This window comes from Leucoraja erinacea, chromosome 5, assembly GCF_028641065.1.
Source record: "Leucoraja erinacea ecotype New England chromosome 5, Leri_hhj_1, whole genome shotgun sequence".
In the NCBI taxonomy this organism is placed as follows: domain Eukaryota; kingdom Metazoa; phylum Chordata; class Chondrichthyes; order Rajiformes; family Rajidae; genus Leucoraja; species Leucoraja erinaceus.
The window spans coordinates 62,299,004-62,326,483 of record NC_073381.1 but is presented as its reverse complement, the minus strand read 5'-3'; the positions used below and the strand labels follow the sequence as shown (position 1 = coordinate 62,326,483).

The 27,480-nt window shown below is 40.3% G+C and overlaps 1 protein-coding gene across 4 annotated transcripts; it reads left to right on the top strand.

The window, feature by feature from the left end:
- The first annotated feature begins 269 nt into the window (after positions 1-269).
- On the top strand, positions 270-27,480 carry LOC129697327 (histone deacetylase 2-like). Of its 4 annotated transcripts, none has more exons than XM_055635773.1 (15): positions 270-577; positions 7,341-7,453; positions 7,551-7,668; positions 8,696-8,770; positions 9,801-9,939; positions 11,531-11,672; positions 13,944-14,036; positions 14,142-14,250; positions 14,377-14,517; positions 15,285-15,393; positions 20,153-20,286; positions 21,424-21,576; positions 24,403-24,460; positions 25,202-25,258; positions 26,827-27,480. In XM_055635773.1, exons 1-14 carry the CDS (start codon positions 505-507, stop codon positions 25,227-25,229), a joined length of 1,485 nt encoding a protein of 494 aa, XP_055491748.1. In that variant the 5' UTR covers positions 270-504; the 3' UTR covers positions 25,230-25,258; positions 26,827-27,480. The 4 variants fall into 4 exon arrangements, with proteins under 4 accessions (XP_055491748.1, XP_055491747.1, XP_055491749.1 ...); XM_055635772.1 differs by having other exon boundaries at positions 26,822-27,480; XM_055635774.1 differs by having other exon boundaries at positions 26,794-27,480.

The window sequence follows — 27,480 nt, the reverse complement described above, 5'->3', positions numbered from 1 at the left end:
GAGTTGTTACTCCTGTGTATGGGTCTCATTACACAACATAAATCTCTGCCATGGTGTGGAGCCTCTTTGAGCATGAATCCCTAGGCTACTTCTTGCACAGTGCGCAAGCAGCAAGCACAGCCATCCCCTGCACCAAAGATTATAGAGCAGAACTCCTCTAGTGTATTTGCCCTGCACTGGAGCTGAGAGCGAGGTAGTCCCGCCCCGGCCCCGGCCCCGCTGATTGACGGCCGCTGGGTGGGACGACACGACACGACACGACACGACACGACGACTCTCCCAATTGCAGCGAGCGAGGGAGGGGAGGACGCACTCTGTCAAAAAACGACCTCGCCGCTGACCGCAACCGGACATCGTGGAAGGCATCCTTGCATTTTGTACAGATCAGAGGGAGTTTTTGTATCCGGGTCGTGTCCTGTCGGTGCAGGGCGGGTGATTGAGAGTTGTTTCTCCCTGTATCTGTAACCCAGGGCGGTCTCCAGCGCCGCTGTTGTTGCTGCTGTCATGGCGCTCGCTGCCGGGGTCGCCGCCATCGCCACCGGCACCAGCAGGAAGAAAGTGTGTTATTACTACGACGGTAAGAGCGGCCTGGGCCCGGGGCCCGTAGACAGTAACTGCTCGGCGGCCGGGTAGGGTGAGGGGCCCGGGCCGGGGAACTCGCCGCTCCCGAGTGGGCGACACGAGTCCGGGCCGGGCCCGGGATGTTTGTTTGTGTCTTATCCTCGGTGTAAACCAACATCTGCAGTTCCTTCCTTCTACATTCACCCGGCGCCGGCCCCGTCCCGTCCCCATCCCGGCCACATCCCGGCCCCGTCCCGTCCACATCCCCATCCCGCCCCGTCCCGTCCACATCCCGGTCCCGTCCCGTCCCGGCCCCGTCCGCATCCACATCCCGGCCCCGTCCCCGTCCCCGTCCCGTCCACATCCCGGCCCCGTCCCATCCCCATCCCGGCCCCGTCCCGTCCCGGCCCCGTCCCATCCACATCCCGGCCCCGTCCCCGTCCCCGTCCCCATCCCGTCCACATCCCGGCCCCGTCCCATCCCCATCCCGGCCCCGTCCCGTCCCCGTCCCGTCCCCATCCCGGCCCCGTCCCGTCCACATCCCGGCCCCGTCCCGTCCCCATCCCGGTCCCGTCCCCATCCCCGCTGCCTCTACACAGGGCCGGGCCGGGCCGGGCCGGCGGGATGTCAAAGGAAGGAACTGCAGATGCTGGTTTACACCGAAGATAAGACACAACATGCTGGAGTAACTCGGTGGAACAGGCGACGTCTCTGGAGAGAAGGACATGGAGTGTCTGAAGAAGGGTCGCCCATTTCCTTCTCTCCAGAGATGCCGCCTGTCCCTCTGGAGATCTCCAATGTTGAGTTACTCCAGCTTATTGTGTAGGCACTGGTCTACAAAACAAGACACAAAGTGTTGGAGGAACTCAGCGGGTCGGGCAGCTTCTTCTCTGGGGATCATGGGTGGATACTTGACATAGGGCCAGGTCCCTTCAGACTGATTGGGATGGGGAAGAGAAAGCTGGCAGAGAGGACGAGTAGGATAAAGTATGGTGTGCTGGATGGATGTAGGTGCAGGAGTGGGCCTTTCGGTCCTTCAATATGATCATTGCTGATCATCCAAAATCAGTACCCCGTTCCTGCATTTTCCCCATATCCCCTGGTTCCGTTAGCCCCAATAGATGTATCTAACTCGTTCTTGAAAACATCCAGTGAATTGGCCTCCACTGCCTTCCCTGGCAGAGAATTCCACAGATTCACAACTCTGGGTGAAAAAGTTTTTCCTCATCTCAGTCCTAAAGGCCTACCCTTTATTCTTAAACTGTAACCCCTGGTTCTGGACTCCCACAACATTCAGACCATTTTTCCTGCATTTAGCCTGTCCAATCCCTTAGGAATTTTATGTTTCTATAAGATCCACTCTCATCCTTCTAAATTCCAGTGAATACAAGCCTAGTCGACCCATTCTTTCATGTCAGTCCTGCCATCCCGGGAATTAACTTGGTGAACCTACGCTGCACTCTCACAATAGCAAGAATGTCCTTCCTCAAATTAGGAGACCAAACCTGCACATAATACTCCAGGTGTGGTCTCACCAGGGCCCTGTACAACTGCAGTAGGACCTCCTTGCTCCTATACTCGACACCCCTTGCTATGAAGGTCAACATGCCATTTGCTTTCTTCACTGTCTGCTTTACCTGCATGCTTACTTTCAATTACTGATGCCCAAGGACGCGCATGTTTCATTGCACCTTCCCTTTTCCTAATCTGACATCATTCAGATAAAAACTGTCTCCGACTACATTCTATCTTTGTCCCGCTCACTCCCCTGACATCAGTTGGAAGAAGGGTTTCGATCTGAAGCGTCACCCATTCCTTCTCTCCAGAAATGCTGCCTGTCCCGCTGAGTTACTCCAGCATTTTGTGTCTACCATTTAGATAATAATCTGCCACCTTGTTCTTGCCACAAAGTGGATAACCTCACATTATACTGCACCTGCCCACTCACCCAACCTATTCAAGTCACCCTGCAGCCTCATAGCATCCTCCTTGCAGCTCACACTGCCACTCAGCTTTGTGTCATCCGCAAACTTGGAGATATTACATTTAAATCTCTTGTCTAAATCGTTAATATATATTGCAAATATCTGGGGTCCCAGCACCTATGATGAGCGTTTGTCGGCACTGGGCCTGTACTAGCTTGAGTTTAGAATCATTGAAACATCCAGAATAGTGAAAGGCTTGGATAGACTGGTTGTGGAGAGGATGTTTCCACTGATGAGAGAGAGGAATGAATGAGTAGACTTGATGGGCTGAATGGCCTAATTCCACTCCTATTCCTTATGAACTTATGAGTAGTGTCTGCTATAAACATGTTTTCAGTTCTAACAAAAAACATAACTGCACATCCTACAATGTTGACCCTTACAAATTAAAACCAACAGGCTGTAAATCTAGTGCAGAGGTAGTACTGCTGCTTCCTATTTTCCATGTGTATTTCCTCCAGATTCCTCCCACGACCTAAAAATAAGCAGATAGACACAAAATGCTTGAGTAACATCATTTGTATACAAACTCCATTCTTCTCTCTTTGTTTCTTAAGATATTCTTAAGATAATGGCAATCCATGTTTGAAAAACCCACCAAGAAACTTGCACTGCGCATGCGCAGTACTGCAAAGGCAAAATTTCAGCTGCCTTCAGTACCCTGGAAATTGACAGCTTGAAGCAGCGTCGACGGCACGTGGGCTGCACAGGCCTTCGCGTGTTACATGCATTGTGGATGAAAGGCACGGAGAATTATCCCTCCCTAAGAGATGGATCTCTTAGATAGGCATTATTCTCCCATGCCTTTACTATTTATATTTAATAATTACCATTTTATAATTTTAGTCGGGGTAGGCAGTAGCTACCTTGCCTACCCTGACGGCACATGTCTGCCATGCTAGTATCTGTCTTTTGATACCATGGATTCTCAACTTCCTTAGCAGCCTCCCGTGTGTCACCTTATCAAAGGCTTTCTGAAAACCTAGATAAACCACATCTGCTTTGTCATGCTATTTACTTCTTCAAAGAATTCCAGCAAATTTGTCAGGTAAGACCCCCCTTCACAAAAAAGCAGAGTTAGGTGGCGGAAGGTTAGTTTTCCAACTGGAAGCATGTGACTAGTTGTGTGCCTCGAAGATCAGTGCTGGGTCATTGCTCTTTGTGGGTTATATCAATTAATTGGTTGAGAATGTATAAGGCATAATTACAAAATTTGGAATACGCACCAAAGTGGTTGTCATCATAGACAGTGTAGTGGCTATCAAACAATTGCAGCAAGATCTTGCTCAGCTGGGTAAGTAGGCTGAGGAATGACTAATGCGAATAAGTGTGAGGTGTTATGTTTCGGGAAGTCAATAGATGGTAAACAATGAATTGGGAATTGGCTTTCATCATTCAGGGTATTGCATATATAAGTTGGGACATTATGTTACAGTTGTACCAGACGTTGATGAGGCTGTACTTGGAGTATTGTGTGCATGTTTGGTAACCCTACTGAAGGAAGGATGTCATTAAGCTGGAAAGAGTGCAGAGAGATTTATGAGGATGTTGCTAGGACCCGAGGGCCTAAGCTAAAAGGAGATGTTGGGCAGGCTAGGACATTATTCCTTGTAACATGTGAGACTGAGGGGTGATCTTCTCGAGGTGTATAAAATCATGAGGGGAATAGACGGGCTGAATGCACAGAATCTTTATCCCAGAGTAAGGGAAACATGAACCAGAGAACATTGGTTTAAGGTAAGAGGGGAAAGCATCAATAGGAATCTGAACAGAAACGTTTTCACTCAGTGGGTGGTAGGTATATGGAACGATCTGCCAGATTGAAGCAGATGCTATAACAGCATTTAAACAACAGTTTAAATCAGTTACATGGATCGGAAAGGTTTAGAGCAGGGGCCTCCAAACTTTTCAGCATGAGGGCCACATTGTATATTTGGCACATTTTTGAGGACCGTAGGAAAAAATAAAGAAATGTCTCACACACACACACACACACACACACACACACACACTGGCGCACACACACACACACACACACACACACACACACAGAGACACGTATACACACGCACGCGCACACACACTGACGCATACACACACACTGACACATACACACACACACACACACACACACACACACACACAGAGAAAACGCCCACGCACACGTGGACTACCACATACCCAAACACACACTGACACATAGACCCGCACACCGACACACACACAAACACACTCACACGTACAGGCTCTCTCACACTCTTTCTATCTCTATCTCTCTCCCTCTCACACACATACACACCCACTGTGATCACCACTCAGGCATATTAACAGACCCACGCACGCATGATGCTCACCCATCGGGCACATACATACACACACACAGAGCCGGCTACCGATCCGCCGATCTCCGCAGGGCTGGCGAGAGATGGGGGGGAGGGGGGGAGAGTGAAAGGGAGGGAGGGCGAGGGAGGCATGTCTATTGTGAAGGATAGGTCTAGTGCGTACGGACATCGCTTCGATGGGCCGAAGGATCTGTTTTCGCGCTGTATCTCTAAAGCTGCGCTACCACAGAACCCGCTAAACAGCCCGCCGTACAGAATGTGTTCAGAGCTTGCTGCGGGCCGGATAAAATCTCGTGGCAGGTCGGATGTGGACTGCGGGCCATAGTTTGGAGACCCCTGGTTTAGAGGAATATGGATCAAATGGGTCTAGATTAGATGGGGTATCTTGGTTGGCATGGACTAGTTGGGCTGATGAGCCTGTTTCCATGCTGTATGACTCTGACTCTAGGAAATAACTAGGTACATGTGTCGCTACTATGAAGCTGAAAGATAAATATCAGAGATTATGACTAAATAATTTAACTTTAGCGAGGTAGATGGATTTTAATGTGTGACAAATGTAAACATTTTGAAACGGGAACCTAATGAAGGGTTATCTATTGCTGAAAAGTTTATTAGATAAAATAATCTTTCATAAAGTTTCAACTAAAAATCACACTAATAGTTTGACTGCTATGTCAAAGTAAATTACTTTAATTAGTGTGTATGTTGCTTTATAGTTTGGCAGCATAATTATACTAGGTCGTATGTACTAACATTAACTGGGTTGTGGAGCAGTTAAAGGTTTTTTATAAAGTTACCTTTGGTGAAAATAAAGACAGAAAGACACAAATTGCTGGGGAAATTCAGTGGGTCAGGCAGCATCTGTAGCAAACATGGATTGGTAATGTTTCCTGTTGGGACCCTTGTTCTGACCCGGAACATAGCCTATCCATGTTCTCCACAAATCCAAAGATGCTATCTGAACTGCAGAGTTATTCCAGCACTTTGTGTCCTTTTTTGTAAAACAGCATTTGCAGTTCCTTGTTTCTACAGAAAGGATTGATGTTTTTAAAAAAAATTACGATACATTATAGACCTAAGCAGGTTATTTAATGTGTATAAAGCAAGTTAATTTCAATGGGTGTATTTGAAGCAGGGTTTTCCCCATATAGTGAAAAATAGATTCAGCAAAAGTAATTATTGCTATGTTGATTAACACAATTAAAGTGAGTAGATACAGTTTCAAAATGGGAAAAAATGGGATTTGTGTAAAGAGATGATTTTGGAATACAAATGTTCATAAACCATTGTGAATGAACATTGAACAAGCAATGATGGATGATGTTTCACTGAATTATATTTTAGCAGTAGGGAAAATCTTGTGTTAGAATTCTGATACGTTGGTCTTTTTTAATTATTCTGTTGTGGAGAATTCACTAGTTTAAAGGGGGTTTCATTTTCTTGCCCTGAAAGGATTGAATCTTCTGAGTTTAAGAAAAGTTTTGTGTAGATTTTAGCTACTTAGATTTGGTGAGATGCAACAGTATGTAATAAAAAAAACAGAATGCTGGAAGAACTCAATAGCTGTGGAGGCAATGTGTGATGAAATTTCAGGTCACGACCCTACATAGGACTGAGAAGGAAAAGGAAAGTATGAAGGAGGGGTGAAGCAGGGACTGGTAGATAATAGGTAGAACCTGATGGGGATAGGGTGATGGGCAGATGCAACCAGGTAGGGAAGGGGTGGGAGCCTCTGTCTCTTCCCTCCCTCATGATTGTTATAAATTATCTATCTTTTCTCTTTCCTCATAGGCCTGATGCAGGGTCTCAACCCAAAACTTGCATATTTTGCTACCACAGATGCTGATTGACCCACTGATTTCTGACGGCATTTGTTCCAGATTCCAGCATCTGCAGTCTTTGTTCTCAACAGTCTAATGATGTAGATTGCTTGTAGAAAACAGTGGTTGCAAGGAATCAAAAACCTTTATTTTTCTCTTTAAGCAATCTTTTTCTTCTCATGGAACTGATTTTGACAGTGAAGTTACATTTGGTTTATGTGATCTCTTCCTACATAAGTTTAGAGCTGAATAATGGGATGGAAGCTTCATTATCTAATTATTAAAATTTAATACTAACTATGTCCTTTCTTCTCACAACAGTATAACAATAAGTTTTTTTCTGGTATTGTCGAAGGTTTGTCAATATTGTCAATATTTTTCCACACAGTGTTCACCGTATTCATAGTTGCCAATTGCCACATATGACTTGCTGTTGATGTAATGGAGCCTAAGCAAATATTTTAATAACTTCTTTAGACTTTTCTTTGGTATTGATATTTGCATGAATGTATTGTCAGGATTTAATTGATGAACAATATGAGAAGTCTTGTTAAATGGCTGAAATTTAATTATGTCTGCACAATTGCAGTTTTTAATCCTGAATACTTTAATATTTTAATTCTTACTAGGTGACATCGGAAACTACTATTATGGTCAGGGACACCCCATGAAACCACATCGAATCCGTATGACTCATAATCTGTTGCTGAATTATGGTTTATACCGAAAGATGGAAATTTATGTAAGTTGGTTCTTGTTTTTTTTTTAATCTGTAAATGTGGGGAATAAGGGAGAATTGACAAATATAATAAGCTTTTTTTTAAAAATGTTTCCACTAGCGACCACATAAGGCTACAACTGAGGAGATGACAAAGTACCATAGTGATGACTATGTCAAATTTCTGCGGTCAATACGACCAGATAACATGTCAGAATACAGCAAACAGATGCAAAGATGTAAGAGTGTAATCTACCTTGTTTTATACATTTCAACTTTAAGTAATTACGGGGGGGGGGGGGGGGGGGGTCACACAAATATATAAACCCACACCAAGATATGCATGGGTTACTTTTTAAAAATTGCATTTATCATTGGATATTTGGTAGAAAAGACCAACGTTGTCCTTTTAATTATTTTTCCATCTCTTTCCTTCTTTGCCAGAGGTTTACTTGAAATTATTGTGTAACCAATTCTGTTTCTGATCAGTAAGTAAAAATGTAATTGGAATTTTGTTCTCTGATTTCAAAAAGAAATGGTATGGGAATCAAACATATAATCCTGCATGATTGTTACAGTGATGTTTACCAGAGTAAAGTAATCCATAGTTTTTCTCAAAGTTACATTGAAAAATTATTTGCAGTAAACATAGAAACATAGAAACATAGAAATTAGGTGCAGGAGTAGGCCATTCGGCCCTTCGAGCCTGCACCGCCATTCAATATGATCATGGCTGATCATCCAACTCAGTATCCCGTACCTGCCTTCTCTCCATACCCTCTGATCCCCTTGGCCACAAGGGCCACATCTAACTCCCTCTTAAATATAGCCAATGAACTGGCCTCAACTACCCTCTGTGGCAGAGAGTTCCAGAGATTCACCACTCTCTGTGTGAAAAGTAGAGGAGGCTTCAATTTATGATGCCACCCAAAGGTTGGTGCTTCAGCATTGAAAGGCATATCAATCTATATTATATGCTTGCTCAAAATAATTTAAACCTTTGAACTGATTTGAATATAGTGTCAGCTGATTTATTTATATGCTGAAATCGTATTAGTTGTGGATGTCTGGTAAATTCAGGGTACTGTCCATTTCACTACTGATCTTAGGGCTACCTCAGTGCTTGAACTATTACTTTTTATCTGAACATACCCAATGACACGTTCTGCCTCTTTAAAAAATAATTAAAAATGCAATTAATTATTCATTTTGATGTTTTCTCTAATTGCAAGCAATATTTTTTTTTTAATGTTTTTATTTCTGCAGTTAATGTTGGAGAAGATTGTCCTGTATTTGACGGAATGTTTGAATTTTGTCAGCTATCAACGGGAGGTTCAGTCGGTGAGATTTTCCAAAGTTTATGGGATGCGCTGGTAGTTATTTAATTTACATCACAATTTAGTGAATAGCAAGACTAAGTGGGACCCGTCACACGGTAGGCCTGGTCCCCCAATGCAACCCGTTTCCCAACACAATATTCCACCACTCGCCCGTTCCCCCAGCGCAACCCGTTCCCCCAACGCAATATTCCACCACTCACCCATAGCCTCTAACTGTGCAGACGCAGCTCATTTTCCCTCATCCCCCAGCATGCCCTCCCCCTCCTCTTCATCCTCCCTCTTCTTTCCCCTCTCCTCCTCCCCTCCCCAATCCCTCCCTCACATATAATTTTCCTTTCCCCTACCGTCAGTCACTCCATCCCTCCATAACTCATCTCCCCTCCCTACCCCCCTCCTATCCCTCTAATCCCCACCTCCCCCACTCCTCACCTCCCCATCTCCCCCACACTATCCCTCCTGACCTCCCCCACTGCCCTCCTCGCCCTGTATTCCCCCCTCCCTACCTACTCCCTCCTCTCCCTCTATTCCCCCTTCTCCCCACTTCCCCGTCCCTCCCTACCCCCTGCTTGGCCTCGAAGTCGGATTCGGCCAGGCTCTGGGCGACGCAGCTCCAGCCGCGCTCATTCAGCTTTATTCTCCCTGGCGGTGAGTGACAGAGGACCCGGCCAATCAGTGCGGCGATGTTGCACCGGAAGGGGCGTCGCCGTCCCTGGTGACTGACAGAAGAGGAGACCAATCTGCACATGTGCGGTTTTTAGGATTTTTAAACGTTAATAACTTTTAAACGATACCAATGATCCAAACAAAACTTGTTGCACTTCAGCACAGGAGAACAGTGCGTAAAAATCGTAGCGCTATCGTGTACCGTTTTTGCCCAAATAGAAAAATCACGCAAATCAAGCGCAAGATCAGAGTTTTAGTTATGTATAGATAGATTTAAAATTTGATTGCAACTAAAATTTATTTAAAATTTTATTGTAACTAAAATTTCTACCATGTCAAAGAAATTTTAATTTTCCTCTTCAACACAGCTGCAGCAGTAAAACTCAATAGGCAACAGACTGACATTGCAATCAACTGGGCTGGAGGCCTTCATCATGCCAAGAAATCTGAAGCATCAGGTTTTTGTTATGTCAATGATATTGTTCTCGCCATCCTTGAATTACTGAAGTAAGTAAATTGGTTACTGTATTTTTGAGGGCAATAACTGACATTTAATTTGTTCTTTTGATGTTCAGTATAGTCCAAATGTATACATATTCAGTACAATTTTCAATCCACTATAATTGCTAAATACTATATTATTAAAGTTGGTACCTATTGGCATTAAATTAGAGACACTGCATTGAGGCACCCAATTTATGCTGAACTCTTAACCATGATGTAATCTGCTATTCTTATTCATTAACATGGGTGTGTCTTTTACCCATATGCTATTCCTTTGCTGGTTCCTTAAGTCTATTCAATTGTTTAGTGTTCCTCCTTTTCAGTATAACCTGCAAGTTTGAGTATCATTCCCTCCCGTCCTTAATCTGAGTCATTGGTATATGCTGATTCTATGCCAGAACCGTGTGCTGTGTAACACTTCTTTCAAATCAGATTTTAATTTGATTTGCCGCGTTTCTCTGTTCTGTACTTCTATTTTCTTTGCAATAGCTTGTTGAAGATTTCCTAAAAAATCTATGGTCAATATACCACTTGGATCCCCACCATTCACAATATATCCCATCCTTTGTCTTCAGATTTGACTCCTTTCCTTATCTCACAGCACCTGGCAATCAACCCCCCCCCCCCTCACCGTGTCATGTGTAGGCATCCCCACCTTGCTTCCAGTTTTCTTACCCCACTAAAATTAATCTAAAGAGGGGTCCTGACCCAAAACAACAGTTATCCATGTATTTCAGAGATGCTGCCTAGCCTTCTGAATTATTTCAGCACTTTTTTTTAAACCAGCATCTGTTGTTCCTTGTGTGTACACAATATTCGAAAAAAAATTGCTTTTTTAAGCATGACCTCTTTGAAAATCATGCTGATGTTTCTAGTTATTTATTTTACTTCTGCGTCTTTTTCATAATTAAAAATGAATCAAAACCCCCATATTTCTCTTACTCAATTACTTCAAATTATTTTTCTGTATTTACTCAGGTCAGCTTTCTCTCCCATTTTAAATTAGGTGTTATATCAACCCCAACTCTGTCTGAAACAATTTCCACAAACTTCTCATGATCCCAGCACATATTTTGCTTTCAATTTGCCAACATCTCCAGTAGATTTTCTCCTAGTATCTCTTGTCACTATTTTAAGGATTCAACTTTTTTTTCCTTCTGTGAATGCCAAATCACTTGTTAGCACCTGCTACATGTGACAATAAACTCAACTAACCTCAAATCAAATTACTTGCTAGATATCTCTGATTGTTTCTGCTTCTTGTCTTTCAGAGCCCACATCATATTTATGAATCCTCCTTTAATTGACATATTAGTGAAATACTAATACTAATTTCTTATTTCTGCTTTTCTTTCTTCCTATTAAAATTTGTCAAATGCTAATCTTTAGTCAACCATTTAGTCATTTGTCCTAACTTCCTTACTCTGGCATTATTTTTGTTTGACATTAGTTAAAACTCTTCTGTGGCATAAATGCTACAGAGGTGAAAGTTGCTATTATTCAAAAACCTGTACGAAATGGCTGTGGATTTGCATTGTGATGTTCCATTTGAGTGATATGTTCAATCTAAAGAGCATATGTTCTATTTGCACAGATACCATCAGAGAGTTTTGTATATTGATATTGACATTCACCATGGAGATGGTGTGGAAGAGGCCTTTTATACAACGGACCGTGTAATGACTGTTTCATTTCATAAATATGGTGAATATTTCCCTGGCACAGGTGATCTACGGGTAAGTTGAAAAACAAGCACCGCAAATGCTAAAAAAATGTGTAATAAAATCAGAAACTCTTAGAAATACACAACAAATCAGGCTGCAACTGTGGAGAGAGAAATAGTTGACATTTCATGTTGATGTTGCAATACCAGAAGAAAAGTTAGACATTAAGCATGTTTTAAGTAACGAGAATGTAAAAGGATGGAGTCATCAACGGGAACATCTATGATCTGGTGGAGACTAAGAAAGATTGAGTAACACAAGTTGGTGGTACCAATTGAAGAGGAATGTGAACAATTATTAATCATAACTGTTCTATCTGGAGGAGATAGAAATTGAAGGAAATTAGGGCAAAGGAAAGACAAGCAAAAGCAATATTGGAACTATTGGGTATTAAACACTGCATTTGATGGAAATCTTGCATCAAAGAAAATGTTGAAATATGCACCAGGGTAGATACCTATTGAGTGAGAAAAACATGAGATAGTGTTACAGGTTAATAATAGTTCATCAGAACAAACCAGGGCATGAAATTAAAAGGCTTGCATCCTGAGTTCTGTAAATACCTTGACAGAAGATGTAATACTATTCCTCAAGCTTGCATTGAGATTGCTTCGAACAGTAAAGTACATCAAATATAGAGACATCAAATATCTACTAATATTCTCCTCTGCCTAGCGGAGCTGCTCCTTACCCTCAACAACTTTTCTTTGACTGTTCCCATATCCTCCAAATCCAAGGCGTAGCTATGGGCACCAGGTATGCCTACCTCTTTGTAGGGTACGTCGAACAACCCTTGTTCGAGGCGTACCTTGGGCCTATCCCCGAACTCTACCTCTGCTACACTGACGACTGCATTGGTGCCACCTCCTGCACCCATGGTCTCGTTGGGATCCCTTAATAATGAGAAAGGAAGAGGTAATAGAGCAGTAAAAGAGGTTAAATGGCAGGATTCACTGCAGTTTTATGGGGAGTGGGTGATGGTGAAAAACACATGAGTGACCCAGAAAGTTGTAGAAAGAACAGTATTTTCAGATATTGGCATCAGTTTAAGATGGTGCAAATTATGGAAAGGATCTATTGAATGTAGAAGGTAAGCTCAAGGGGGGTGCTGCCTTTGAACCAGGCAGGAGATAAAAGGTGAGGCCTGAAGTGTGGGGGAATGGAACAGAAGAGTTGTGAGCATGGTTAAGAATGATGCAAAGAAAGCCACGGTTTAGGTAAGTAAAATGCATCTCACAATGCTAATATGGAAAGTATAATTTTCTTAACAGGTTCAACAAAATTAGAAACCCTGGGAGAATTGAATGGAAATTTTAATAGGGGACAGTATAGAGGAGGTGTAGTCAAGATTTCTTAATTAGTCTTTTATAAATTTAAGTCTATTCATTTTTATTTTTTTTTATAAAAGATATTCAAAACAGTTGAAATGACATTGACAGCTCTGAGCTTTGCTTTGCCAGAGAACAGATGGATACAAGGTTGAATTCAATATGCCCTCCATTTTGTAAGAGATTAGTGTGGGCAGGCAGGCACTGCAGTAACACATTTAGGCCTGAAGCTAAATCTACATGATCTAGCATGGTAGGATAAAACACAAAGAAATCAAAAGAAATTCAGGAGACTTAATTTTGAATATGAACTACCCCTTTAGCAATCATTTTTCATAAGAAAGCCTTTTCTTTCACCGGTGTGTTTGAAGTCTTGAATTGTGTTTTGGCCAGGTGTCTTAGAGATCATGACAATTCTGTTACAATCTGCAGAACGTCATGATGGCTCAGCAGGTTGTGTTGTAATGATGTAATCTGCCAGATGGTAAGATAATACAGCAGCTGGCACTTTTAGTTTTTAAAAAAATCCATTTGATTATCTCAGGATGCATTTTGATGGTTTGGAACTGTTTTGAATTTTCGTTCCAAGACCTGAAGGATGTAATTATTTTTTGCCAAGCAACCCAAAACTTTTATTAGTCACACTGCAACCCTTTTAAAGAATGTCAAGAAAAAAAGGTATAAAGATATCTTTGAAGGGAATAAACTTTCTTGACGATCTCCCATGTGATTGAGATTGTCCAAATGTATTACGAGGACATAAGAACTTTTGTTTCTGATTCCAGTAATATTGAGTCAAAGTAGTGTTGAATAAATGCAAGGAAACTATTGCAATATAATACAAACATACTTGCTGATGTGCTGTTGTTTCATGCATCCAAAGTGATTAAACAGCATCAATAATGACTGTTCCTCAAATTGACACTGATTTCACATTTTGTTCTTTTACCAACAGGACATAGGGGCTGGGAAAGGTAAATATTATGCTGTCAACTTTCCATTGCGAGATGGAATTGATGATGAATCTTACGAACAAATATTTAAGCCAGTAAGTTTCTTGAATTTTCTTCTATCTTTATAAATATTTAAACTTTACTTTGATTATATTACATTGTTTACACTTATTTTTTCTCTGCTTTTATTTTTTATGCAGATTTTGACCAAGGTTATGGAAATGTACCAGCCCAGTGCTGTTGTACTTCAGTGTGGGGCTGATTCATTGTCAGGCGACAGACTTGGGTGTTTCAATCTCACATTAAAGGGTATGTGCATCTGTACTATTACATATCATAGTGAAATACTTATGCAGCAATTATTAAATAAAAAGCAGCAAGATCTTATGGTTTTTACAGAGGACCGTTGCATGTTATTGCTGTTTCTTGAAATAGGTCATGCCAAATGTGTGGAGTTCATTAAGACTTTCAACTTGCCTCTCCTGATGCTCGGAGGTGGAGGATATACAATTCGCAATGTTGCTCGTTGCTGGACATATGAGACAGCTGTAGCGCTGGATACAGAAATTCCAAATGGTAATTATTAGATACAAAATAATCTTATTCGTTCTAACTCAAGTTGGTAAACTTTATGTATATAAGCGAGTGTTTTGCATAATGATCTCTATAGGTTTCCTCCTTGGTTCAGAGAGATGATATTGGACACTTAAGGGAAACTGGTACAATATTTGCATTTGTTTGAGTTATGCATTCAGTAAATTGTCTTATGTTGGTTTAAACTGAAGATTCCCACAGTTTTTTGGTCAGAGGGATACATATTTTTTAATATATTCAAATATTATTGGCCCATAGTTTTGGACTCGCCCTAAAGTGGAAATTCTTTTTAATGTCTAAATTTTGAAGCTCTTCATAATTTAAAGACTTTATCAGATCACTGTTCCATTTTCATTTGCAGAGCCAAGAGCCCAAGACAATTATTTAATCATACAATCATCCCTGTTCTGACATCATGCTTTTAATTGTTTTTGCATATCTCTATGACTTTCTTCAGTGCTGTATAACTTGCTGAGTGTTTCCAGCATTTTCTGTTTTTATCTCAGGTTTACAACATTCAAAATATTTTATTTCTGCTTCTTCCCCCCCCCCCCCCCCCCCCGTGCTTTTCAGCGTGTTACATTTAATACGGCTTATTTGTTTCTCAATATTGCTCCTGCAGTGGACTACAGTACAAAAAAAACCCTTGTTATCAAATGATTACATGAAGATTGGATTTGTGATGTTATTGTGTACTTTTGATGCTTCATGATCCAAAACTGATATTATCGATACTTGTTTTAAATTAGAGCTACCGTACAATGACTATTTTGAATACTTTGGGCCAGACTTCAAACTACACATCAGTCCTTCTAATATGATGAACCAGAACACACTGGAATATATGGAAAAAATAAAGTAAGTACAGTTTGTTTATAAGAGATCAGAAGCATGAGGGCTGAATCTTAACTTCACCTAAAGGAGGGTTTGGATTCAGTTGAGAACCTCTCCTGAAGCTTTCACCTTTCACATTCTCCAAACTATAATCTCCAGCTCCTTGCTACTGCAACCCTCCCTGGTGCTTGATCAGCTTAATTTTGGGACAGGAACCTGTCAAGGCACAGCTGTACATGCTGTCAAATTAAAGCTTCACAGCATACAGTGTAATACAAACCATCACGATACAGCAAGCTCCTGATCCAGTACCAGTTTCTTGCAGTTTGGTCAGAGATAAAATGATTCCAATAATAGGCACACAACAATTGCTCGAAAAATGCCAAACAGATCTTGCCAAACAGATGTAGTATGTCCCAAACATACTACATCTTGTGTTTGGGGCTAGTATTTTAGATTTAGTGGGTATTGAGACTTGTGTGTCTGTCATTACTTATCAGTGTGATTTACAGTGCCCTCTATATAATGTTTGGGACAAAGATCCATCATTTATTTATTTGTCTCTGTACTCCACAATTTGATATTTGTAATAGAAAAAAATCACATGTGGTTAAAGTGCACATTTGTCAGATTTTAATAAAGGCCATTTTTATAAATTTTGGTTTCACCATGTAGAAATTACAGCAGTGTTTATACATTGTCCCCCTATTTCAGGGCACCATAAGGATTAGGACACAGAAATGTCATGTAAATGAAAGTAGTCATGTAGTATTTTGTTGCATATCCTTTGCGTGCAATGACTACTTGAAGTCTGAGATTCATGGACATTACCAGTTGCTGGGTGTCTTCTCTGGTGATGCTCTGTCAGGCCTGTATTGCAGCCATCTTTAGCTTATGCTTGTTTTGGGGGCAAGCCCCCTTCAGTTTTCTCTTCAGCATATAAAAGGTATGCCCAATTGGGTTCAGATCGGGTGATTGACTTGGCCACTCAAGAATTTACCATTTTTTACCTTTGAAAAACTCCTTTGTTGCTTTAGCAGTATGTTTGAGATCATTGCTTTGCTGTAGAATGAACCGCTGGCCAATGAGTTTTCTGGCATTTGTTTGAACGAGCAGATAGTGTAATGTCTTCTGTAAGACCTTGTTGTGACTAGCACAATGAATACACGTCCGACATCTTGTAGAAAATGTTTAATCTGCAATGACTGAAACTTCTAGAAGGTCACTTGACCCCAGTTACGAGGCACAGGTACATTTGCCAGCTTTTGCTTTTGGCCTCAAGGGGCACTGGCATTTACATTACATATTACATTACATATAGATCACATCTCCCCCTTCACTTTAATTACATCACATCTCCCCCTTCACTTTAATTACATCACATCTCCCCCTAATATCCACATAAGGATTTACACTAGATTGTTGTTCTCGGCGCATCGTGCCTTCTGGGAGACTATTTCTGGCTTCTGGGAGACTGTCTAGGTTTCTCACATCTGGGCGTCGCTACAGGTGGTCTATCCACGGCTATACAGGGGTCTATCCCCATCTACACGGGTCTCCTGGCTACACATGGGTCTATCCATGGCTACACATGGGTCTATCCACGGCTATACATGGGTCTATCCACGGCTACCCAGGGGTCTATCCACGGCTACCCAGGGGTCTATCCACGGCTACCCAGGGGTCTATCCACAGCTACACAGGGCTCTAACCACGGCTACAGGTCTCTATCCTGGGCTACAGGGCTCTATCCTGGACTAGACGTCTCTATACTGAATTTACTCACCGCCTGGTCTTGTAGACATCTAGGAGGCGGACTCCTTCAAAAAAAAAAACTTAGACAGTCAATACTAAACAGTCAATACAAATATTCTCATTCTTTCAATTTCTTGCATAATAACTCTTGGCTTAACTTTTACTTCACTTCTTAATTTTTACTTCTTTGCATTTTCGTCAAATTATCTGTACTTCTTGGCTTCTTAACTTTTACTTCTCTGCATTTGTCCCTTAGTGTCTTTAAACTGTTGTTAGGGTCATGCTGTGCGTTCCACAGGGCTCCTTGAATCTCTCTAACATGGCGGCGGCTGTCATTGCCGCTCGAACGCGGGCTCCGATCAGGCATTTACATTACATATTACATTACATATACATCACAGATAGAATGTGTCTATACACTTCAGAATTCATTATGCTACTACCATCAGCCCTTGTAACATCAATGAAGAAAAGTGAGCCAGTACCTTCAGCAGCCATACATGCCCAGGCAATAACAACCCCACCACTGTCCTCTACTATACATCCACACTGAGTAATTAAGAGCAGTTATGTCTGGTATCAGGCCTGGCTCTGAGGCACAGGGAAGGGTCAAGTTGGACAGGGCTATAATGATGGTAGCTCTACTCAATAACCAAAAATCTGTAGCCTCCTTTTGCTCTGGTATTTTATGTAATTCACATGTTTAATCGATAATGTTTTATTGTTAATGTTTTACGTGTCATTCCTAACTGTCACTGTATATCATGTTGTCACTTGCGGACGGAGCAGCAAGGCAAATTCCTTGTATGTGAATACTTGGCCAATAAACGTATCCATTCTTATTCATAGGAGACTTGATAGTTAAGGGAACTAATGGGAGATTTTGTGGCTGCAAGCGGGACTCCAGGGTAATGTATTGCCTTCCTGCTGCCAGGGCATAGGATGTCTCTGAGTGGCTGCAGGACGTTCTCAAGAGGGAGGGTGAAGAACTAGAAGTCATTGTGCACATTGGCACAAATTACATGAATATGAGAAACGATGAGGTCCTGCAAAGTGAATATAGGGAGTTAGGTAAAAGGATAAAAAGTATGCCCTCAAAGATAGTAATCTCTAGATTGCTCTATGAGCTACTGAGGATAGGAATCAGAAGATAGAGCAAGTGAATGCATGACTGAGGAGTTGGTGCATTTTTGGATTACTGGGATCTTGTCTGTGGCAGTGGTGACCTATTCTGCCAATGACAGAATTGCGTAAGTCACCAACACAATCCTAGTGGAGAAAATGTTCAGTTTTCACAGCGAGTACTTACTTCATCGTGTTGTACAGCATTTTCATTGTGTCAAATAAGATAAATTCCGAACAAATCTAGTTTCAAACTGGGCGTCCATGAGTCACAATGAGCCATGAGCAGTAGCAGAATTATATTCTACCATTAAACTGTAAACTTATGACCTGGCATATTGTCGCATCAATCCACTGAATATCAAGCCAGGAAACTAATCCCACTTCAGTCAGATGTATGAAAAAGCATACCAAGAACAGCAACCGGATTACCAAAAAAGTGTTAATCGTGGATTTTTATTAAAGGATAACGTGTGCCAAACTGAAAATAGCATGAAATTGACAGAATTTCTTGATTAGTACCGGTGCCAGATGTTATGGGGAAAAGGCAGGAGAATGGGGTTAGGAGGGAGAGATGATTGAATGGCGGTGTAGACGATGGCCTGAATGGCTACTCCTATTCCTTATGACCTTATGAAATTGTGGTAAGTAATGATAGAAACATTGGATCAGATCAAAGGTCATTTGTCCGGTCACCTTCAGTTGTGAATGGACTCAACAAGTGAACTGAAAGAGAATGCCCACTTCAATGACGCTTGATGTGTGAAAGTGCCCTAGACAACACTGAATTAATTGCACTGTTCATTCAGATGTTTCATTGAGATGATTCAGCTCAGTCCTTCAATCTCCAAACTCCTGACCTAGGAGTCTGCTGATGGATTATTGACGATGCTGACCCATAGACCACAACCGTGAGGATGAACGACAACACAGCGTCCACACTGGTCTACCAATCTACCTGTATTGTCACTTTCAGAGAACTATAGACTTGAACCCCCAGGTTTCTCTATTCATCAACATTGCTTAGCACATGTCAGAAACTCTGCTATCTCCTACCCTACTTCATATAGCAACCTGGGATAGATCTCTTCTGGCCCTGAGGATTTATCAACTTTTATGTTTTCTATGACATTTAAAACCTCCTCCTTAATACTGACATGCTTACGACTATCAACGTACCCCTCCCTGAAATTGATATATTTCACATCGTTCTTAGTGAATAAAGTGTTTATTTATGACTTTGCCCACATATCCTGGCCATACACATAGATTACACTTTAAGTGGACACACTCCTGTCTTGTCTATTCTCCCTGAATGGGAAAGCTTTAGAGGGATATCAGGCAAAAGGGGCTAGGTTAAATGGGCATGGTCAACATGGTTGAGTAGGTCCACGGGACCTGTTTCCATGTTGTACGAGATTGTATTGGGATTCTCCTTAATCTTATTTGCAAAGGATATTTCCTGGCTTTTTCTGCCTTCTCGTTTGTTTCTTAAAGGGTGCTCATTCACCCACTAGTTGCCGACACGCGTTTATTCCTGATCGTTAGCATCCAAGGTTCTATAATCTTGCTAGCTCTACCTTTTAATCTTTCCTGGAACATGCTGGCCCTGAACTCTTACTAACTATTTTTTTTACGGCTCCTACTTGTCAGATATTATTTTACATCAAGGCATCTGCTCCCATCCACTTTCACCAGACCCCCACTTTTGCTACTAAAATCAGTCTCTCCACAAATTAGGGCCATAACTTGAGGGCCAATCTTATCCCTTTCCATAACAACCATGTTTCGATTATGCATATCTCATGATATCAAATGGTAAATGGTAGATGTTTCTGTTGCGTCTAAATTGATTAATTATTCTTGAAGTGATTTTGTGTGTGTAATTTGTCTGAATTCCTCGCAGATTGCGTTTGTTTGAAAACCTACGCATGTTGCCTCATGCTCCTGGTGTCCAGATGCAAGCAATCCCAGAAGATGCTATTCAAGAAGATAGTGGAGAAGAGGAAGAGGAGGAGGATACTGAAAAACGGATTTCAAGTTAGTTGCAGTCCACCTGCTAAGAAGGGATTGTCATATGTGAAGGAAGGATTCTCAATCTACCTTGTTGCAGCCCTTGCATTTTTTGTTATCTTCACTTTCTCTAACTCTAACACTATATTCTGCATGTGTAGGAAAGAACTGCAGATGCTGGTTTAAATCGAAGGTAGACAAAATGCTGGAGTAACTCAGCGGGACAAGCAGCATCCCTAGAGAGAAGGAATGGGTGACGTTTTGGGTCGAGCCCCAAAACGCTGCCCATTCCTTCTATCCAGAGATACTGCTTGTCCTGCTGATTTACTCCAGCATCTGCAGTTCTTTCCTACACATGCATTTTGTGTCTATCTTTAGTACTCATGTGTGACATGATTTGCCTGGGTAGAATACAAGAACAAACCTCTTTTCACTGTATCTCGGTATGCATGATAATAGCAAACCGATACCACCTATATTTTGCAGTGATATGTTGTGTCCAAACAATCAAAAACAGACAAATATGATCCGATGGTATTTAAGAGTGATTACAAAAATATATATTTTTTAAATCCTTTGAAGCAAAGGGCTTCTTGACACAGAAATGAATGAAAAACAGACAAAAAGGCACAGTTAGATTAACAACTTTGAAACCAATGACCCACCCTAGTCATCTTTCCTGGTCTAATATTCATAAATTCATGAATACTTTGACCGAGGATGGATTATGCTGGCCAGAATGATGTGAATTGTATTGCCATTGCATCAGCTGTGTGGATGAATGTGGGTTAGTTGTATGTACAAATATCTTTTATTTGAAATAGATGCTTTATTTTGGAGATATGTTAATTATTTCTTGACTGACAATGGAAGCAAGAGTAATTTCCAATCCCTACAAGTTACAAAAGGATACATGAAGACATTTACATACAAGAAGATATTTACTGCAAAATGTTTGAATGGAACAAGCTGAAGTGAACTTGGTCACTAATTATTTGTTTTCAGGATAAGTATAGGTTAAGCATGGAAAAAGTTTGAGTATCTTGAGTTTGTGAAAAGGGTTACATGAGTGCATTTTTTTTCTTTCTTTGCCTTATTTGAAAGGAACTTAAACATGCATTTATAACTGGCACCTTAACAATTGACTTATTTGTTCTGTTGCAGTTCGAGCATCTGATAAACGAATAGCTCGTGATGAGGAATTTTCAGACTCTGAAGATGAAGGAGAAGGAGGCAGAAGAAATGTTGCACTCCATAAGAAATGTACCAAGCGGGCCAGAATTGATGAAAAGAAAGAGCCAGAAGAAAGAAAACATGGTGAGTGCTCAAAGATAAAAGCAACAGAAATCGGTATATTAGAAGGGTTTCAGCCCCAAACTTCACCTCATCACAGACTTTCCATGAGCTTGAACTAGAGCACAAGACATGCCATACCATACCAAGGCTGACCTACTCCAGGACCACTCAGATGGCCCTTTGACTGACACAGGCATTTTTCTCTGTTTTTGCTTTTCTCTTTATTTAAATAAATTTAAATGTATTTAAATAATTTTACAAATTAAATTGGTCTATTTTTAAAATGTAGTTAAAAGTACATGAACCTACTGCAAATTAATTAAAATAACACAATAAAGTACAATCATTGAAAAATGCACAGAACATCTAATTGGACTGACTTTTTTAATTAAGGTTGGTAAACTATTCAAATAAATCAAGGGGCAGGATGTGAAATGGGTTCAGCCTTTTTCCCTTTACATTCGTGAACTGTATCTGGAATCAAAGGTGAGTCCAACAGTAGAGTATAGGATTTAATGCGTTGATATCTGACCTTTGACACAATTCTGACGGTGTAATGTACAGGTGCAGAAGTTAAGAAGGTATGAATGTAGGAAGGCAAAATGTGACAGATCGCCATTGATCTGCTACCCCCAGCAGACTCGATCGGGTCTGTTAAGTCTGTTTGAATGGGTATGGGACAATTAATAGAAAAGGGGGAATGTGAAAAAGATACAAAGAAAGTACAGATAACTGGAATAGATATTTATTGATCCAGTTAACTTGTTTGTGTATGCGTGATAGCTAAATAGCCATCTTTGCTGTAAATGCCATGATTTGGTGTCAGAATTTACTTTTTGTTTTCAATATCTATTAGTAAATGTGGAAAAGTAAAGAGGCAGAATAAGGTTAGATTTGTGATTTTTGGCTCATTAAGGTTCTTGTTCATATTGGGTTTTTTTGTATGACTGGGGGGGTTGCATTCAGCCCATTGAGTTTACGGCAGATGTGGCAAACCAAGATCTCTGCTCTCATGTGGATGTAAAATGTCCTGTAATAATAGGTGGAAGATTATGTCCAATAGGCTAAAAATGTTGTTCCTGAAATAACATAATTAAAAGAGTTCAAGTTCAAGCTATATTTATTGTCACATGCACCAATTTGTACAGAGAATATTAGCTCGTTAAAACTCGAGGAAGTTGAGATTTCTGAGAAATAAATTTATTTCTGAGAAATCTCCAATCCCAAAGTACTTAAGTAAGTAGTGTAGTTTTGAAATTTTACATATAATTTTAAAAAATGGCCTTATCCAGTGCCAGAAAATCTCGGGGCATACTTTATTTTCAAATATTATCTATGGAGACAGAGCATTAATGCAGGAAGTTATGTTAAATCTTTATTAAATACTAGTCTACCTCAACTAGACTATTGCATAATTCTGGTGAAGGCTGTGGAGAGAATCTCTAATGCTAATTTGTTATCTGTATATACGTTTTAAATTAATAACATTCATTATAGGTAACATAAATCAAATGACAAATCTAAGGGACCAAATTCTCTTAGTGAATTTTACCCAGGCCTCGTTGCTATGTGCTTGATAGTTCATCAGACCAGATTTATTAGAATTAGTGATGAGAGTTCACATTTAAAAGATTGATTAGAGAGGCTGGGATGGATTTATTTGGAGACAGGGTGGCTGAGAGAGATATGAAGGATGCATTTATAATAATGAGGGTCTGGACAAAGTGGATAGTGTGAGGCTATTCCATATGGTGATGGGTTGAGCATGATAGGTCACAGATATAACATAAGTTGAAATCTGGGACTCTGCCTGCAAAAATGGTGAAAGTAGGTATATTATGATAAATTGGTTAAATAATTTGGAGAATAATTTGCAAGCCTCTGGAGAAGGGACTTCTGGTTGGAACAAGAGAGTTAATCTGAACCATCGTAATAATTTTCTACATTTACTAAGCCTTTTTATCTACTACCTTTGGAGTGTGGGAGGAAACTGAAGATCTCGGAGAAAACCCACGCAGGTCACAGGGAGAATGTACAAACTTCGTACAGACAATAACCATAGTCGAGATCGAACCCGGGTCAACGGCGCTACAAGTGCTGTAAGACAGCAACTCTACCACTGCGCCACCATGCTGCTGTGTAACAATATCTGAAGATGCTCCAGTAGTAGGTTATATAGGCAAGATTTTGTTTTGCCACTGTGATCATTTTTAAGAATAAGGGATAGGCCAATTAGGACTGAGGTGAGGAAAAACTTTTTCACCCAGAGAGTTGTGAATCTGTGGAATTCTCTGTCACTGAAGGCAGTGGACGCCAATTTGCTGGATGTTTTCAAGAAAGAGTTAGATTTAGCTCTTTGGGCTAAATGAATCTAGGGATATGGGGAAAAAGCAGGCACGGGGTACTACTTTTAGATGATCAGCCATGATCATATTGAATGGCGGTGCTGGCTCGAAGGGCCAAATGGACTACTCCACCTATTCTTTTGTTTCTATGTTTATTCGTTCTGCTTCTGAGGTATGTCATCTCTTCCTCTTGCAGTGTGATTCATTTGAACTGCAATTCATTGGGGTTTGTCTGGCTGAGGAAAGTTTTTTTCAATTGATTTTTATGTTATGAAGGACAATGACTACTCGATTTTCATAAGATTAAAGAAAATAATTCCTGTGCAAATAAATGTAGCCTTTCATTGGGAAAGCTATTATTTGACAGCTCTTTGGATGAAGATCAAGAAAGTAGTTTAGATACCACTTAAAGTACTATATCACAATGAAGGACATATTTAAATTGCCTTTCTCTGAAATTGCCTTTATTCTACAGAATCTAATTGTTTTGAAATGTTTGCAGATATCAAAGAGGAAGACAGACCTAAAGATAGCAATCCAGACATAGCAGATGTAAAGGGGTAAGCTAAATTGCTATCTGCATTTTTTTTCAATTATTAACATAACATAACTTCAGTGACAAATCTCAGGGTCAAAACTCTCTCATTGAATTTTACCCTGGCCTGGTTGCCATGTACTTGATAATTCATCTGACCAGGCTTGAATAATTGGAAGTTGACTGAATGATGTGAAATGTCTTCATTGTGTTAAAAGTTGAAACCAGATACTAATCAGTACTGAGTGATGGAACCGAGGAGAAGCAGATGAGGGTCATCCAGAGTTTCTAGCTACTGACCTGTTCAGTGTCCTCCGTTTGAATTTGCACATGCTCTGACATTGCAGAAGGACAATGTCTGGTTGAGAAATAATCCGCTGTTACATTGTCAGTTGACGCTCATTAGCTGGACCTGTACATAAATCACCATCACTTGAGCTTGGTACCAGAGGTCACATCCTACTAAGAGTCATTGAGGTAGAAATTCAGAATTGAATACAATATGCACAATATAATATTGTTTGTCGGTTCTACTTTACCTGCAAATTTCAGAGTAGGTACAAAACAGAGTGTTTTGTCATGTTAACTCGTGTAGTTGAGCATTCATTTCAGTTCTTTTGTCTGTGAGGAAAGTAAATGTTTTGAAAGGAAATCTGTTCTCCTGTTCAATCCCTCCTGTATTTAAGTGACTTTAATGTCATAGTTTTTATATTCCTGCTACTATATACATGGCATTAAAAATGACTAATACTGTTTTCCCTCTCAGGATCAAGTCTGAACAAACCATCAAATAGAATGAGAAAATGCTGGAAATATTTACCAGGTTAGGTAGCATGTTACCAGATAAAGTTATAATTTCAGATCAGTGGTCTTTCATCAGAATCTATGAACATTGGAGCCCATTAATGAAGCAAATGGTGGTCATATCTCAAAGAAACAGTTCTGTTTTTGAAGACTAAAAGATATTTGTACTTTTTCAAGTGGACCACATATTTATTTCAAAACTGGGCATTTGTGTTGGTCAGATTTTTTTTCTTGACATTCTTAAACAAGTACAAACAGTCCTAATTATGAAATTGAAAGAAAGATTTGGGTTGACAACAACCCTACCATGTTGCAAATAATAGCATTTGTAATTAATGTTTTTTAACCAAACGATTTTGCTTTTAATTGAGCTATCTGTTACTTTGTTGAACTCTTTTTATTATCTTTTACAAATGTTTGTAATTAAATGGTATATAACTAAATGGTGCAGGAGTGTGTGTGATTGTGTAAGACGTTACACTGTGATAAATGTTAAATACCACCGTGGTTTCTCACTTTGTAATTTAATGACATCTTCAGTACTACTTTAGTATTTTCACTTAGCACAACAATACAAGAAGGACATTCTGTTTGTGAGCAGCACCAATTTCAAGCTAAAATGCTATGCATGTGATCAACATAATTTTAGGCATTTTAAGGATTAGAGCTAAATTCATTATTGTGACTGAAATAATGGAATTCTGTTTTGCATGTGACTGTAGACTTGGCAAATGCTTGGTGTAGCAATGCTGTCAGCTATCTATGTGGGGAAATCATTTGACAAGAGGAATATTACTTTGAGGGGAAAAAAGGTTCATAGCATTTAATAGAGTTTGGTTTCCCATGCCCTAAAATCTCTTGCCATTTACATCTTCATCTCTTGGCTCCCATATGCCCCGTATCCCATATTCTGTCCCAGAATCACTTATCATCAAACTTAAGTGGTTTCAGTATATTGTCATTTTATTTTTGGTTGAGTAACTGTAGGTATCTTGCATTTAGATATAGTATTTCTTGTCATAAAAGCAACACGCCTTTTAAAACACTTTGAAAAGTCAATACACAAGTTCATTTGGCGGTTCCTCAGTGTGCTACTCTAGAAAGGCAGGGGGCTAGAATAGGATCTTTGCTATTATATTAAAATTGGAGAGCAACTTTGGAGGATGCACATGCAAAGTTAGAGTGAGTCCAGACATTGCTATCCTGTTCCTTCAGAAATTGGCTCTCGATTCAAACGCTTTGATTACTATAACGTTGCTTTGCTGATAAAAAAACACTGTGATGTGTTGCCCTAATTGCTACAAAACAATATCTTTGGCATTGCAAATTACCTTTTTCAAGTGTGTTTTACAAGTTTGGAGTCTTTGTGTTCTGTTAATAGAGATTATAAAAAGGTAAATACGTTTTCTGTTTACTTTCCCTTTTTTATTCCTCCTATCTCTTCATTTAATCTCTTTTGCATTCTGTGCCGAATTTGTCATTAAATTAAATATTCTAACTGATATGCAATTTAGTTTCTGTACTTTTTATTAATCATTCCTCTGTCTATTTAAGGGATTGCATAAAGGTCCTCGATGTTTAGTTTAGTTTACAGATACAGCGTGGAAACAGGCGCCGACCGAGTCACGCCGACCAGCGATCGCCGCACACTAACACTATCCTACGTACACTATGGATAACTTACATTTTACCAAGCCAATTAGCCTACAAACCTGTTCGTCTTTGGAGTGTAGGAGGAAACCGAAGCACCCCGAGAAAACCCCTGCAGGTCACGTGGAGAACGTACAAACTCCGTACAGACAAGCACCTGTAGTCAGATCGAACTTGGGTCTCTGGTGCTGTAAGACCGCTGCACCAATGTACAGCCCAACAGGATGTGCAATTGAGTCCACAGTGCTTTCAAGACAGCAGCATGCCTTGCAAAACACTTTTAAAAGTCAATACACGTTTGTGGCTAATGAGTGGCATTGCTAATAATTTTCTGTTCCAGAAGATCAGGCTTATCGGTTTTTATAAGTACAAAACATCTTATGGGGGTTTTTAAGCCTCCTTTAGAATTGATACAGCTATTACCATCAGAATTAGTACTGTAGAAATGTTTACAGATGTGCATATTTTTCGTTCTATTTGGGTCTGTTGAAAATTGGCCCCATATCTTGTACATTATAATGTAACTAAAACATGGAAAAGTCACCAGGTATAAATTTTGTTGATAGGAATAAAAATTGCTACTCTAATTAA